Source organism: Oncorhynchus keta, chromosome 23 (assembly GCF_023373465.1).
Source record: "Oncorhynchus keta strain PuntledgeMale-10-30-2019 chromosome 23, Oket_V2, whole genome shotgun sequence".
Lineage (NCBI taxonomy): Eukaryota > Metazoa > Chordata > Actinopteri > Salmoniformes > Salmonidae > Oncorhynchus > Oncorhynchus keta.
In genome coordinates this window covers 32,930,667-32,947,518 of record NC_068443.1, presented here as the reverse complement: position 1 = coordinate 32,947,518, position 16,852 = coordinate 32,930,667, and the positions used below count along the sequence as shown (strand labels likewise).

At 43.4% G+C, this 16,852-nt stretch overlaps 1 protein-coding gene across 3 annotated transcripts in view; it reads left to right on the top strand.

Annotated features, from left to right (window-relative positions):
• The window catches only part of LOC118402179 (ephrin type-B receptor 1), a 365,365-nt gene that overhangs the window by 276,699 nt on the left and 71,814 nt on the right, over positions 1–16,852 (top strand). For 2 of the 3 annotated variants that reach the window (XM_052477045.1, XM_052477044.1), the window contains exon 5: positions 4,698–5,033. The exons of the other annotated variant lie outside the window; for it this stretch is intronic. In XM_052477045.1, the coding sequence (XP_052333005.1) occupies positions 4,698–5,033 (336 nt within the window). The remainder of the gene's footprint in view (positions 1–4,697; positions 5,034–16,852) is intronic. 3 annotated transcript variants of the gene reach the window in all.

Below are 16,852 nucleotides of genomic sequence, written 5' to 3'. Positions count from 1 at the left end.
TTTCTCAAGTGCAGATGTTTCTGACATGACCAAATTGATGGTGTGTAGCACCTGTGAGCGACATGTGCTGTAGAAGAAGTCAATTGGAGAATTAAGGTGTATGTGCGTGTGAGCCATTCTGTTTAGTTCTCCCTCTGAAACAAAGCAGCCAACACCAACCTGCCTTTCTTTTTCTCCTCCCCCAATTCCTTAGTCAGTCTGTGCTCCATATCTCCACACAGGGAGTTGTAGTGAGTCCCTGAGGAGCTGTTTCCCATTGAAAAGACAAACAGCGTGAAGGAGACCCAGCAAAGCACTGAGATTGGCTTAGAGGGCCAGGCTAGGTAAACAATGTGGTGGGCTGTTTATATTTGGGGCGCTGAAGTGCTCTTGACATTAGCAGGCAGCCCAGGGGGCAAACAAGGGTCGTGGCCTTTCTGGTCCTCCAACAATATGTGGACTGTAGACATTACTCTCTATCCACCTGTTCCATGGGATTCTCTATGCCTCATCAGTTAGTTGCCAATGGTGGGGATGAGTTTGACAGTAACACTATTGGGCATGCACGTGTACATACATACACACACACACACTCATGCATGCATGCATAGACACACACACACTCACACCCTAACCCGACCCACCCAACCCCACACAAACTGTCACAAACACTCCAATCATTCTAACACGTCACTGGGAGTAAACAAAACGCTTGATGATCGCGCAGCCGTCCTAATTGTGGCGTGTAAGATGTAAGCAACAATCAAGGCTGACTAGTGCGGCTAAATGAATGCCAGGGTAGGAGCTCGGTAAGTAATGAACTCGACAAATTAAATCCCATGGCAAATTAAAACAGCCAAGGGCAGCCATAATAGCCTGCAAATCACCGGTTAAGTGGCAGTCACATCGGATTTCTCCATCCGTCACTGCATAGGGGAATCCATACAGCTACCAGCAGGAGCCCAGAGACGAGGTGCACCGAGCCAAACTCACACCTCTCCTCTCACAGCCATTTTGTTTTGTTGTATACATACATGAAAACAGACCGCACACAAGCATGTGAATAATGTACATGCAAACAGACAGTGGGATTACATGTCATTTGAATTTGTTTCATGAGAAGCCATGTATTACGTAGTCTGACTGTCATATAACACATAGACAGGGTCATTTATATCAGTTCTCACAGCAGTAGGTGTGTCATGTTGATTATCGGGACGATATGTATACACATGTATAGTGTATGCCCTCTGTGTGTGTGTGTGTGTGTGTGTGTGTGTGTGTGTGTGTGTGTGTGTGTGTGTGTGTGATGCCCATGGGGCATATTGTAAGTGCAGCTGTTCTCTCCGTCTCTGCCCTATTTCTGCAAACACACACTCTCTCCTCTCGTTCACATCACTCTCATTCTCTTAGGCTCCTGCCTCGTTCCTTATCTCGCTGAATTCAATTTGATTCGTGGGGCTTTATTGGCATGGGAAACATATGGTAACATTGCCAAAGCAAGTGAAGTAGATAATATGCAAACGTGAAACAAACAATAGGAAATAATCTCTCTCTCGCTCTCGTACGCACACCTGATAGCGCCAATGAATACGGTGCTTGATGGTCAGTTTTTTGCACGGGAAACATCCTAATTATGGCTGACTTGACCAGTTAAATAGAGGTTCTTTCAAAAATACAAAATACATTCTAAAAATATATATGTTAAATGTAAGTGGCTTTGGGTAAAACTGTGGGCTATCGAGAGGTGATTAATTCCATCCTCTTTCTGTCCTCTTTGTGGTAGACTATAATAACCACACTGTGGAGGTCACGTCCTCCCTGTCACTGACCCCTTAGTCGTCACCGTGGCGCAAAGCCGAGGTCGCCGCGGAAACACTGCCATTCCGTCACCTCTGTGTGTTCCGCTGCTTTGTCCAAGCGCCCCAGTGCTATCCCACGTGGCTTTGCAGGAACAATTATTTATTGTGGCTGTGTTGACAGAAGCAACTGCCTGCCCTCACCCCTCGACGATGGGAAACTAAGGGCTGTGTCCTAATACACTAATACAGCTTCCTTCTCTTGTTTCCTTTATTTTCAACTGCCTGCCCTCACCCTCCATGATGGGAAACTAAGGGCTGTGTCCTAATACACTAATACAGCTTCCCTCTTCCCACTCGACTAGTTTACAATGTACCACATCTCTGGTGAGCACAAGAGACCAATGTAATGTTGTTTAGAAAATAAATGCATGTCAGCTAAGCTAACAGCTGCTAAATTCTTTATGATGGCAGCCATGTTTCTTTATGTTTGACTTGGCGAAAACTCCCTAATCCCAGAATGTCATTCACTCACTATAAGACGTAAATAAACAAAGTCAAGGAAGGCTGTGCCTGAAAAATATGGACTTAGTTTAGCCACTTTTCAGCATATTACAAATCTTTGATGTGCTTGTTACAGTATATACAAGACCCGGAGCACATGACTTGACAAGTCATTTACCAAGCAAATAAAATCACCTCACAGATCATCACACCAAATACAAGCCTATTGCCAAGCCTAACCGTAGCGAGAAAGCTAAACAGGGAGGAAACCATTTTAGGGGGGTTTGTGGGGGGATTCATTTTATTTGTGGGTGGTTTTCAAGTCCATGGGGGGTAGAAATGGGGGAAGGTATCGTGGGGGGGGGATATGATGCAGGAAATATTACTATAATGGGGGATTTTTCAATAAATGGGGGGCAAACACAGGAGACGTTTATACACTAAGTGAAAATAAAACCCCTGGAAAGGAGTTACAATGTGATGCCGAGTTCAAAACAACAGGGTACTGGGAAATCTCAGACTTCGGTGCGTTCAAGACAACTGGGAACTCTGAAAAAACAAGCTCTGACTGGGAAAAATCTTTTTGAACAGTCATCCATTTCTAGAGCTCCAACTTTCCGAGCTGAACATCACTGGTGTCATGATTTGACCTAGTATTTTTCAGAGTTCACAGTTGTCTTGAAAGCACCATAAGTCAGTCGAGTGAACTATCCCTTGTTATAACATCTTTGGTCTGACAGACGCTTGACAACCAGAAGGCATTGTACGTTGTCAACAAACATGATGCCACAAATAATATGCAAATAGCTTAGCATTAGCTCATCATAATCAGTACAACCTTCCAAAAAGTATTTTACACACATCGTATGTGACCATTACAATCTATGCAAGAATCAGAATGCATGAATTGCTACCAGCACTTGAAAACGTGAATAAAACAGTAAATACATAACGACCCATACATACGGTGTGCTACAGTAGAAACGTCAACACAATATATAGAAACTAAGACACTTTGATAGTAAGGCACACATGTCCAAAGTCCCATTTGTAAGGAAAACAACAATGAAGGCAATGCAGGCACAGAAAAAAGTTTGTGCACAGCCTGTTCTGACTAGAAATGCGTAATGTCTTCATACTTGGATCTGGGGAAACACCGGTGAAGTGCTTGGGCTCTAGTTGAAGAGAGACGTTTGTCCGGCTCAGTAAAGACTCAAAAATAATTTGTCCACAACAGTGAAATGGTCTACTTCTTATATGAATTGTTAAGGAGGTGGAACACACCTCGATTCCAGCAGTTGTTAGAAAATAAAACGTGTTAGAAAATAGTTTTAAACATAGCCTATAGATAATTAGCAAGGCAGCGTGCCTTGGTTTGAAGTCAGTCCGGGGTAACTGTCCTGTTGCTAAAGTTGCTTAACGATCACATTTTGGAACAGCGAGTGCATGAAAAAACCCACGCTGGGACGACCGATAGAGATATTTGGAACTCACCCGCGAAAAGATTAATACCGTATGTGAAAAGACTAGATAGTCCTGGATTCACCTTGATTTATAAAAGACCTCAACCCCTAGTCTAACTGCGAGCTGCCTCCCTCTCCTTTGGCGATAGCTCATTCGCTGTAGTGATGGACTATAATTAGCATATAGAGTAGCTGCTCTCTGATCACTGACATGTCCAGAAACAATCTTAAAGTGGTGAAAACTCTTCCATCAACAGAGCCGGACTCATAAAAACATTCCACTAATCCCAGTTTATCTAAGTCTTTCCTGTCCTCTCAATGGATATGGAGTATGACCCGTTTCCCTCTCCTTGGCAAAAAATAGACAATAATGTTGAAAAACAAGTGTGCCTAAATCCCACTATAGGGCTGACCTGTACTGTGCTGGCTCTGATGTTTTCCATTCGTATTGCCCTTTCCAGCATGGTTCCAGAAATGATGGTGGATGTGTAACCAGGCCAACCAAGAGCAGCTCAGCTTGGGTCAGTTCTGTGTGGCTTAGCAGTGTGAAAAGGTTATTACCTTGCCTATCCTATGAGGGGTCCAGGATTTGTGTTAGCTTACTATGGTTTACATTAAAGCTACGTTCTTAGCTAGGTCTGTCTGGAAAATGTGATTCTTTGAGATCTCAATGGGATCTCCTGGTTAAAGAATCAAATCAAATCAAATGGTATTGGTCACATACACATGGTTAGCAGATGTTAATGTGAGTGTAGGGAAATGCGTGTGCTTCTAGTTCCAACAGTGCACTAATGTCTAACAAGTATTCTGACAAATTCACAAATAAAGTTTGAATAGAATGCAATCGTTCTCATTGTGTTTGTCAATCTCAAGGCCTGTTGGCAAGAGATTCACTGAGATGTCAATGGGAAAACCTGGTTAAATAAAGGTTCCTCTCTGTGTCTGTTTGTAGGCGTTCCCTCGGGCCCGCGGAACGTGATATCCGTCGTGAACGAGACCTCAGTGATCCTGGAGTGGCACTCACCTAGGGAGACAGGCGGTCGTGAGGACGTGGTCTACAACATTGTTTGTAAGAAGTGCCGGGCGGACCGCCGTACCTGTTCACACTGTGACGACAACGTGGAGTTTGTTCCGCGGCAGCTGGGCCTGACGGAAACCAGAGTGTTCATCAGTAACCTGTGGGCCCACACGCTCTACAGCTTCGAGATACAGGCCGTCAATGGGGTGACCAATAAGAGCCCCTACCCTGCCCAGCACGTGTCTATAGACATCACCACCAACCAGGCTGGTAAGAGAATAGTGTGTGTGTTTGGGGTGGGGGGGTGGTGGGGTTCTCTGTGTGTGATGTGTAGTTTCACTGAGAGGGGATGGTCGGCATCATCATCATTATCGTCATCTGTGTTCATGTACATTGTTGGCGTAGTTTGCTGTAGCTGTGTCTCCTTTCTAGTGAACAGTACAAAGAAAAAAATGTGTATAGCGTTTCATTGATTAGTTGATATCATAATTCATCCCACATTGCTCAGCACTGGTAAACACAACATAATCTCTGCATTTCTGACTCCTGGCCTGTTGCTTCTTCTTTCACAATGTGAGCTGGAGAGAGGTTGTTGTGCTAAACCGTGAATTATTGAGGAGTTGGCAGCTGACTCCAGCTGTACGAGAACTCACAAAGTGAAATATTGAAACTGTCTCTCTTCTATTGTATTATCGCCCTCTTTTCTCGCATGAAAGCAGAGGCCTGCTATATAATTGAGTGTGTTGAGGGATGGGGGGATTTCCCCATTGAAAACATGGTGAAGTTCAAAACCCCAACCCAAGACATGGCGTGTTAGGATCTGTGGTGAGACCAGCACATCCCTCCCATTGCCCTATTTCTGCACCCTTTGCAGTTCCCCAGTTTTATTTACACATCAAACCCTTTGAAAGGGAATGCTGGTTTGCATTCTGCTCCAAGACAACTTTACAGAAATGTTTGCTTCTTAAGCTTCAGTCAAAAGCCTAAAGTAAATGAATCTATCTACGACAAACAGCAAATACGATTTTTATATACCGTCCATTCTACTTGATATTCTGAAGGCAGAGACAGTGTTGAGACAGTGTTGAGACAGCGTTGAGACAGCGTTGAGACAGTGCTGAGACAGTGTTGAGACAGCGTTGAGACAGCGTTGAGACAGCGTTGAGACAGTGTTGAGACAGTGTTGAGACAGTGTTGAGACAGCGTTGAGACAGTGTTGAGACAGTGTTGAGACAGTGTTGAGACAGTGTTGAGACAGTGTTGAGACAGTGTTGAGACAGCGTTGAGACAGTGTTGAGACAGCGTTGAGACAGCGTTGAGACAGTGTTGAGACAGCGTTGAGACAGTGTTGAGACAGCGTTGAGACAGTGTTGAGACAGTGTTGAGACAGCGTTGAGACAGTGTTGAGACAGTGTTGAGACAGTGTTGAGACAGAGATGAGACAGCGTTGAGACAGCGTTGAGACAGTGTTGAGACAGTGTTGAGACAGTGTTGAGACAGCGTTGAGACAGTGTTGAGACAGCGTTGAGACAGTGTTGAGACAGCGTTGAGACAGTGTTGAGACAGCGTTGAGACAGTGTTGAGACAGTGTTGAGACAGCGTTGAGACAGTGTTGAGACAGTGTTGAGACAGCGTTGAGACAGCGTTGAGACAGTGTTGAGACAGTGTTAGAGACAGCGTTGAGACAGTGTTGAGACAGCGTTGAGACAGTGTTGAGACAGTGTTGAGACAGCGTTGAGACAGTGTTGAGACAGTGTTGAGACAGCGTTGAGACAGCGTTGAGACAGTGTTGTGAGATATCTTTGCTGGTCATCTTTCCGGTTTTCTTTTCGAATAACTCGACTTGACTCGGCCTCTCCCTTCACAACAGACTGAGAACAGTCTATAAAGCCACAGCCTAAAACATTCATGCTGTATTGAACACATCCCTGAAAGAAAAAAAACGACAGAATTACAATCCTGGGCGAAATAGCTGGAGGTTGTTATTATAGGGCTGAACAAGGCCAGTATTCACAAAGCATCACAGAGAGTAGAAGTGTGATCACGAATCAAGTCCCTCCTCTTATTCGTTATGATTTAAAAGACGAAGCTGATCTTATTCTCTGTGATTCTTTGTGAATACAGGCCGGTTTCTCTGCTGTTTGTCGTCTTGGCAGCAAGACGTAGCTGTTACAGAACAGGCAGTGAGACAAGAAGGGTTTGGGTGTTTAGTACTACATAATGACCAAGCAGACAACTCTTCTGTCCAAGACATTAGCCCAGGATTAGGGCAGCGTGAACCGAGCCAGAGAGTTGGATGGCCGCCTCCTCATCTTTCTCCTTCACCCTCTTTCTCTCCTTTTCTTATGTTTGGAAGTCTCTTGCTCTCAAAGGCTCTTGAGTCTCTCGCTCTCTCCAACTCCCTTGCGATTTTTCTATTTTTCTCTCTCTCCTATTCGTCATTTCTCCTGCATCCCTCCTTCCCTTCTATTTCTCTGGCCTTGTGATGGAATGTGAATTCAGCCACTGGAAATGACAGCTTTGGGATATTTTGTCTGGCTGGTCCTTTTCCTACAGTGTTCTTCATGCTCCCGTGGAGTTCCACAGTGTTCATTGTGACACTTATCAAGGGACCTAGAGCACAAAGTATTGACCAAGTGGAAAATTTAAATGAGACTCGTTTCATTTTTCCTGCGTTTGCTGTTATAAGAGAGACCTCAAGAGTGTCTGCCAAATATGTGGAGTGTATTTGTGTATTGAGTGCTGTTGTGTATTTGGTTTTTGAGTGGTCATTTCGTGTGTGTGTACCCTATTACAGATTTGATTGTTTACAGCATCTTTTCTGGGATTTTGTGTGTTAAAAACATTGGATATTTCTGGTACTTGTTACTCCACCATAACAACATGGTTGAAAGCAGAGCTATGGCGCTATGGAAATGTAAAAGTTGTGAAGCCTCCAGTTTGTGGATTTTGCTGAGCGTGTGTGAATTAGCTTTTTTTTTTAGACACAGTACATTCGGAAAGTATTCAGACCCCTTGCCTTTTTGCACATATTGTTACGGTACAGCCTTATTCTAAAATGGATTAATAACCCTCTTTGGGCTCGGTGTCCAGCTAGTGGGATAGAAGCCGACAACATCCGGTGAAATTGGAGGGCGCACGATTCAAATAAATATTCATAATATTAAACATTCATGAACATACAAGTGTCTTATATCATTTAAAAGGTTAAATTCTTGTTAATCCAACTGCGTTGTCAGATTTAAAAAGGCCTTATGGCGAAAGCATACCATGCGATTATCTGAGGACAGCACCCCACATCAACATATTTTTCAACCAGCCCAGGCTTCTCAAAATCACAAATAGCGCTTTGGATAAAAGCGTCAGCTAAATGGCATATATTATTATTATTATTAAATAAATCACTTAGCTTTGAATATCTTCCTCTGTTTGCAATCCCAAGGGTCCCAGCTACAACATGAATGGTCGTTTTGTTCAATAAAATCCTTCTTTATATCCCAAAAAGTCTGTTTCGTTGGCGCCATGGATTTCAGTAATCCACTCGTTCAACATGCAGACAAAGGAGTCCAAAAAGCTACTAGTAAACTTCGTCCAAACAAGTCAAACGATGTTTCTATGTAATACTCAGGTAGTCGAAAATGTAAATAAACTATAATATTTCACATGGAAAGTATTATGTTCAATAGGAAAGGAAAATGAATATGCGCACGCCTCCTCCCTCGCACGCCGAAAGACTGATTTGGACCAGGTGCTCTCCCAACAAAAACTCCAAATACTTGTTTGTTTTTCAAAAGAGAAGCCTGAAACCTTGAATAAAGACTGTTGACATAGGAATTGCAATTTGGGTGACGGACATATGGGTTTCCAATAGGTTTCCATAATAAGAGCCTGGGAGCTGAAAAAACAACATTCTGGTCTGGATTTTCGCCTTCCATATCAATTCTGCTATACTCTCAGACATTATTTTAACAGTTTTAGAAACTTCAGTGTTTTCTATCCAAATGCTAGTATATGCATATCCTGGCTTCTGGGCCTGAGTAACAGGCAGGTTACTATGGGCACGTCAGTCAGGCGGAAGGAAATTCAGGAAGGGCCTCCTAGCCCTAAGAAAAATCCTAATCAATCTACACACAATATCCCATAATGACTAAATGAAAACAGCTTTTTAGACATTTTTGCAAATAAAAAACTGAAATACCTATTTACATAAGTATTCATACCCTTTTTGCTATGAGACTCGAGCTCAGGTTCATCCTGTTGTCATTTTTATTTATTTTTTATCTTTATATAACTAGGCAAGTCAGTTAAGAACAAATTCGTATTTTCAATGACGGCCAAGGAACAGTGGGTTAACTGCCTTGTTCAGGGGCAGAATGACAGATTTGTACCTTGTCAGCTCGGGGATTCAATCTTGCAAACTTTCGGTTACTAGTCCAACGCTCTAACCACTAGGCTACGCTGCCACCCTTTGATCATCCTTGAGTCCACCTCTGGTAAATTCAATTGATTGGACATGATTTGGAAAGGCACACACCTGTCTATATCAGTTCCCATTATATGAGGTCCCACGGTTAACAGTACATGTCAAAGCAAAAACCAAGCCATGAGGTTGAAGGAATTATCCGTAGAGCTCCGAGACGGGATTGTGTCGGGGCACAGATCTGGGGAAGGGTACAAAACATGCCTGCAGCATTGAATGTCCCCAAAAACCCAGTGGCCTCCATCATTCTTAAATGGAAGAAGTTTGGAACCACCAAGACTCCAGCAAAACCGCCCAGCCAAACTGAACAATCGGGGGAGCAGTGCTTTGGTCAGAGAGGTGACCAAGAACACGGTGGTCACTCTGACAGAGGTCCAGAGTTCATCTGTGGAGGTGGGAAAACCTTCCAGAAGGACATGCATCTCTACAGCACTCCACAAATCAGACCTTTATGGTAGAGTGGCCAGATAGAAGCCACTTATCAGTAAAAGGCACACGACAGCAAAAAGGCACCTAAAGGTCTCTGACCATGAAAATAATGGTCATCATCTCTGTTCTGATGAAACCAAGATTGAACTCTTTGGCCTGGATGCCAAGCGTCACGTCTGGAGGAAACCTGGCACCATCCCTACGGTGAAGCATGGTGGTGGCAGCATCATGCTGTGGGTATTCTTTTCAGCGGCAGGGACTGGGAGACTATTCAAGATCGGGGGAAAGAGGATCTGCAGAGAAGAATGGGAGAAACTTTCCAAATGCAGGTGTGCCAAGCTTTTAGCGTCATACCCAAATAGACTCAAGTCTGTAATCGCTGTCAAAGGTGCTTCAACAAAGTACTGAGTAAATGGTCTGAATTCTTATGGAAATGTGATACTTCAGGTTTTTTTTAAAAATACATTTTCAAACATTTCTGAGAACCTGTTTTTATCTTTGTCATTATAGGGTATTGTGTGTCGATTGATGAGGGGAGAATTAAAAAAAAAAAATGTTAGAATAAGGCTGTAACATAACAAAACGTGGAAAAAGTCAAGGGTTCTGAATACTTTCCGAATGCACTGTATATGTATATATATTTTTTACCTACTAAACATTCTCAAACTATACAACCTCCCCATTCCCCGTTTCTGGAATCAAAACTCCAGTGTTTAATCGCAACAACCTCCAAGAAAATAACATCAGAGTGTGAAGAAGGGAACACTCTCTCCCTCTGGCTCATGGTCCTTTAAGTCGTGGTGGCTGACAGTGAAGAGAAGGGAAATTACGAGGTAAATAGCTCTGATTATTAGGGTAGCCTAATGGCTTCTGACTGTCCCATGTTTGAATGGCTAAATATGCCCTACATGACAGATAGATGTTGGGAAGCATTGTGTGATCCCAGCTCTGGGTAAAAAGGTGACTGGCTGTAATTGGCTCTGCCCATGCCCAGCCCTAGGGGACTCTTTGTGGCTAGGTAATTGCGGCGCTGCTGCTTCTGACTTGAGGGGTTTCATAACAGGCAAGCAGGATATGGATGTGGATATGACCTTTCGGTGATGAGATGGATCGAAGGATCTGAGGATAATTTGGGGAGAAAACTTTGTTAAGGCAGTCTGAGAGTGGGAGTCTGGGGAAAGTCATTCTTAGCCACACTTACCATGTGAAAACTGGGCTGAATGTCAAAAACAGTTCAAAAGGACACAAAGGTGTTGGAAATCTGTTAATCCTCTCAAAGTTCTCATTGAACTCTCAAAGTTCTCATTGAGCTCTCAAAACTGCAATATCCTTTGCTTTTCTGAAACATGTCTCTCGGACAAGATTACCCCCCATGACTATCCAACTCAATGGATTCTCCATTCACCGGGCGGACAGGACATTGGAGTCTGGAAATCGAGGGGGGAGGGGTTGACTTCTACACCAACTCCAGCGCTGTGGAAGTGTCAACCCACTGTTCTCACTGTCTTGGAATACCTGATGGTCAAATGCAGACCCTTCTACCTCCCGGTGGAGTTTTCAGCTGTTATCGTGTTATCGTGACTGTTATCGTGACTATACATTCCATGTCAGGATAATAAAAATAACAATCTGGCACTTAACGAACTGTACAAGGCTATAAACAAGCAGGAAAACCTACATCCAGAGGCTGCTTTTCTGGTTGACTGCGATTTTAATTCCGCGTCACTAGGACATGATGCCTAACTTCCATCAACACGTCTCCACCTGGGACAACAAAGTTCTACACCATTGTTATTCTACCCATAAGCAAGCATACAAGGCCATCTCCCACGTCCGCCATTCGGTAAATCGGATTACGACTCCGTATTAATTTCTTTCTGTTTACGAGCAGAAACTCATTATCAAATATTATGCTACATGACTGCTTTTCCAGCACTGATTGGAATATGTTTTGAGACTCCGCCGATAATATTGACGATGTTGTCTCCAGGGTGAGGGTTCACTGCTTCCCCAATCAAAATCCCTGGATTAACACCAAGGTTGGAGCTAAACTAAAGGACAGGGCTACCGCACACAGAGCTATCGTTGACAACCCTGAGGCTACGGCCGAGGACAGCAATAAGACCTGCTTTGACATCCGCAGAGTCATCAAATGAGCAATAGGACAATATAGGAATAAGGTGGAATCATATTACACAGGCTCTGACGCCCACCGCATGTGGCAGGGGTTACAGTCCATTACAAAGGAAGACCCAACCGTGATCTGCCTAACGATGCCTCTCCACCAGACGAACTTAAATGCATTTAATGCACGTTTAGACAACAACCATTTGCATACCGCCCCAACAGATCCATAGATGAAGCAATCTCAATTGCTCTGCACACTGCCCTCATCTACCTAGATAAGAGGAATACCTATGTGACAATGCTGTTCATTGACTACAGCTTAGCGTTCAACACCATTGTCCACTCCAACCTCGTCACCAAGCTTCGGACTGGGTCTGTACACCTCCCTCTGCAACTAGATTCTGGACTTCCTGATGGGCCAACCCCAGGTGGTAATGGGTAGGTAACATCAACTTCTCCACACAGACCCTCAACACAGGGGCCCCACAGGGGTGTGTGCTTAGTACCCTCCTCTACTCCCTGTTCACCCATGACTGCATGGCCACGCACGACTCCAACACCATCATCAAGTTTGCTGACGACACATCATGGTAGGCCTGATTACCGGTACTGATGAGTCAGCTTAAAGGGAGGAGGTCAGTGACCTGGCAGTGTGGTGCCAGCACAACAACCTCTCCCTCAACATCAGTAAGACCACGGAGCTGATCGTGGACTACAGGAAATAGGGGGACACCATGTAACTTGAAGCTCTCAACCTGCGAGAACTCCCCCATCCACATCGACAGGGACGCTGTGGAGCAGGTCGAGAGCTTCAAGTTCCTTGGTGTCCAAATCACTAAAGAACAAAAATGGTCCAAACAACACATCTTCTCCCTCAGGTGGTTGGAAAAGTTTGTGGGCCCTCAAATCCTCAAAAAGTTCTACAGCTGTGCCATTGAGAGCATTTTGACAGGCTGCATCACTGCCCGGTATGTCAATAGCACCATCTACTGTATATCAGGAGGTGTGGTAGGAAGGCCCAGAAAATCGTTAAAGACTCCAACCACCCAAGCCAAAGAATATTCTCTCTGCTTCCACATGGCAAACGATACCAGTGCATCAAGTCTGGCACCAACAGTCTCTTGAACAGCTTCTATACCCAAGCAACAAAATAGCTGCACGTACAATCTGAGTTAACCTTGTATCCTCATTGACCGTTTTATTTTTTATTTTTGTCTCTATGCTCTCTACTCACAGGGCCCTACATACTCATACACACACTCCATCTGCTCACTCACACATAATATGCACATACAGTACCAGTCAAATGTTTGGACACACCTACTCATTCAAGGGTTTTTCTTTATTTTTCACTATTTTCTACATTGTAGAACAACAGTAAAGACATCCTTTTTCGGCATTCTCTCAACCAGCTTCACCTTGCTATTCCAACAGTCTTGAAGGAGTTCCCACATATGCTGAGCACTTGTTGCCTGCTTTTCCTTCACTCTGCGGTCCAACTCTTCCCAAACCATCTCAATTGGTTTAAGGTCGGGTGATTGTGGTGGCCAGGTCATCTGATCCAGCACTCCATTACTCTCCTTCTTGGTCAAATAGCCCTTACACAGCCAGGAGGTGTGTTTTGGGTCATTGTCGGGTGGAAACAAATTATAGTCCCACTAAGTGCAAACCAGATAGGACGGCGTATCGCTGCAAAATGCTGTGGTAGCCATGCTTGTTAAGTGTGCCTTGAATTCTAAATAAATCACAGACAGTGTCACCAGCAAAACACCCCCACACCATCACACCTCCTCCTCCATGCTTCATGGTGGGAACCACACATGCAGAGATCATCTGTTCACCTACTCTGCGTCTCACAAAGACACATCAGTTGAAACCAAACATCTCAAATTTGGACTCATCAGACCAAAGGACAGATTTCCACTGGTCTAATGTCCATTGATCAAGTTTCTTGGCCCAAGCAAGTCTCTTCTTATTATTGGTGTCCTTTAGTAGTGGTTTCTTTGCAGCAATTCGTCCATGATTCACGCATTCTCTGCTGAACAGTTGATGTTGAGATGTGTCTGTTACTTCAACTCTGTGAAACTTGTATTTTATACGGAAGATTGGAAGATTGACAGAGAAATTGAGGAGCGGTAGGGCGGAAGACGAGAGCGAGTGGGGCAACGTAAGTGTTATAGAGTTGGAGAAGAGATGTGTCGAAGAGAGACAGAGAGAGAGTTAGACGAAAGAAGGATATAGGGGGAGCGATTGGTAGAGGAGAGGAGGACAGTCCGTGAGATGCAGAGATGATTCCTGTGTGAATCAGTGCAGAGGTCATTAAACTGTCCTAGGTCCCTGTGTGTGTCTGGGATGAAAGTCTGATCAATACTCCGATTCACAGCCTGCAGTAAACTGGACACACACACATACTTCTCAGGTTATTTACTAGCCTTTCTCTTACAGCCCTGGTTTGGTCATCTTGATCTCTGTATAGTCAAAAGCTGCCATCTCCCATGTGATGTCTTTTTTTGGGAACATTATGCTTTAATTCACTTAGGAGCACACCGTGTGCAGACCTGAGGGTTGTGTGGTAAATGTTAAACGTCCATTAAGGTAGGTTAATGCATACTAGGGTCATTACAGTCAAGAACCAGACCATGTTTAAAAACCTCCAGAAAATGTAGGAAATTAGGTAACACAATGTCCTCAACAGCATCTTTCTCTCCCGCCCACCCTCCATCCCTCCATCCCGGACACTTAACCCATGAACAGCTGAATGACACCTCTCAGAGAGGGACTTTTCTTCCCTCTTTTACTGCTTTTCACTGCCTCTCTTTTTCTCCTGACTTACACAACTCTGTGACCTGAGGCAAGTTCCACAAGGCTTTTGTTTGCGGCGAGCATGTCGCCAGAGTAAGAATTTCAGTTGAGCGATTTGAATGAACATTCCAAAATGTTACGGTGAAACATCAAACATTTCGTTTTTGTAAAAGGGTTACTGTCTCTTTTTAGCGACAATATTCCAAATGAAAATGACTTCCTACTAAATATAGTAGAATGTCTACATGGCCACTTGATTATTTTAGCCGCAGTTTAAATCTGAAACAGACACTTACGTTCTCAGACTTTCAGCTAGTGTTAGTGAACAGTAGCGGCTAACACACAAATGATTCATAAAGCCAAAATTCGCAAGCTATTTCCCTTGTTGAACGCACCTCTAGATTCTGTGCCAACTGCCAAACCAGGAATATAGTATATGCATATGATTAGTATGTGTGGATAGAAAACACTCAGACGTTTCTAAAACTGGTTAAATCACGGCTGTGACTATAACAGAATGTGCGTTTCATCGAAAAGTGCAGGAAAATCTGATCACTGAAAATGGAAATAAATATCCATGCGCTACTTCCAGGAATTGTTCAAAGTGAACCGGATTAAATGAGGCCGAGGTTGCAGTGCCTACAGCTTCCACACGATGTCTAGAGTCTTGTCATTTGATTCGGCTTTGATTCTTGGTCAAACCGACACAAGGGAACCGATTCCCTCCGGTCACCGACCGGATGTTTTGGTTGAGATTTCTTCAGACATTATGTTCCGGCGGACACCTATAGAATTTACATCGCCTCCTGATGAATTTTATCACTTATTAACGTGTACTAATACCTAAAGTTGCATTACAAAAGTATTTCGAAGTGTTTTGTGAAAGTTTATCGTCAACTTTTTTAATTAAAAAAAATGACGTTACGTTATGAAACGCTATTTTTTTTAGTTTATCACACAGTCTTCATAGATCGATATCTTGGCTATATATGGACCGATTTAATAAAAAAAATACCCAAAATGATGTTTATGGGACATCTAGGAGTGCCAAGAAAGAAGCTCGTCAAAGGTAATGAATGTTTTATATTTTATTTCTGCGTTCTGAGTAGCCCCCGGCTATCGCAAAATCTGTCGTTAGGTGACGGTGCAGTATTTGGGGGATACATGCTATCAGATAATAGCTTCTCATGCTTTCGCCGAAAAGCATTTTACAAATCTGACTCAGTAACTAGATTCACAACGAGTGTAGCTTTAATTCAGTATATTGTATGTGCATTTTAATGAAAGTTTGAGTTTTATCAAAAACTATAGTTGGCGTACTTGAAATTTCCGCTGATATATGTTCCCACCACGGGACCACTGCCTTAACAAGACACTCCTCCTCCCATTCCATTCTACTCCTCTGCAACTGTTTTTAGAAATACAACCAAAATCCAAACATCTCCATCTATTCCATCTTGCAGCCTTCTTTGGGCATGTGGAAACCGGCGAAACCCCAACTTCATGAAAACAGTCTGCGGCTCTGCGGGATTCTAGATACAAAGAGATGGAAGTAGTCAAAGCCAAATCCAAACAACCAAAACATACCAAAGGGATTTTTAGCCTTTGACATTACTAAAACCAGAGGGATGTGAGGCATGTTTGGATCCCTACTCATTATGTTTTGTGTTTACGAGCTCTGAATGCCTTAAGTATTTCCATGTGTTGTTGGTGTACATGGGTTGGTTTAGAGTAGGAACAGATGAAGACACAATCATAGGTTACTGTAAAAAATACAACTGAAAATGCATTGTCCCTTGTATGTATTGAATAGATTCTTCATTCATTTCTTCATTCAATTATTAGTACATCCATTGGTTATTCCATCCATCCATCCATCCATCCATCCATCCATCCATCCATCCATCCATCCATCCATCCAGCCTTTCTTTCTTTCTTTCTTTCTTTCTTTCTTTCTTTCTTTCTTTCTTTCTTTCTTTCTTTCTTTCTTTCTTTCTTTCTTTCTTTCTTTCTTTCTTTCTTTCTTTCTTTCTTTCTTTCTTTCTTTCTTTCTTTCTTTCTTTCTTTCTTTCTTTCTTTCTTTCTTTCTTTCTTTCTTTCTTTCTTTCTGTCTGTCTGTCTGTCTGTCTGTCTGTCTGTCTGTCTGTCTGTCTGTCTGTCTGTCTGTCTGTCTGTCTGTCTGTCTGTCTGTCTGTCTGTCTGTCTGTCTGTCTGTCTGTCTGTCTGTCTGTCTGTCTGTCTGTCTGTCTGT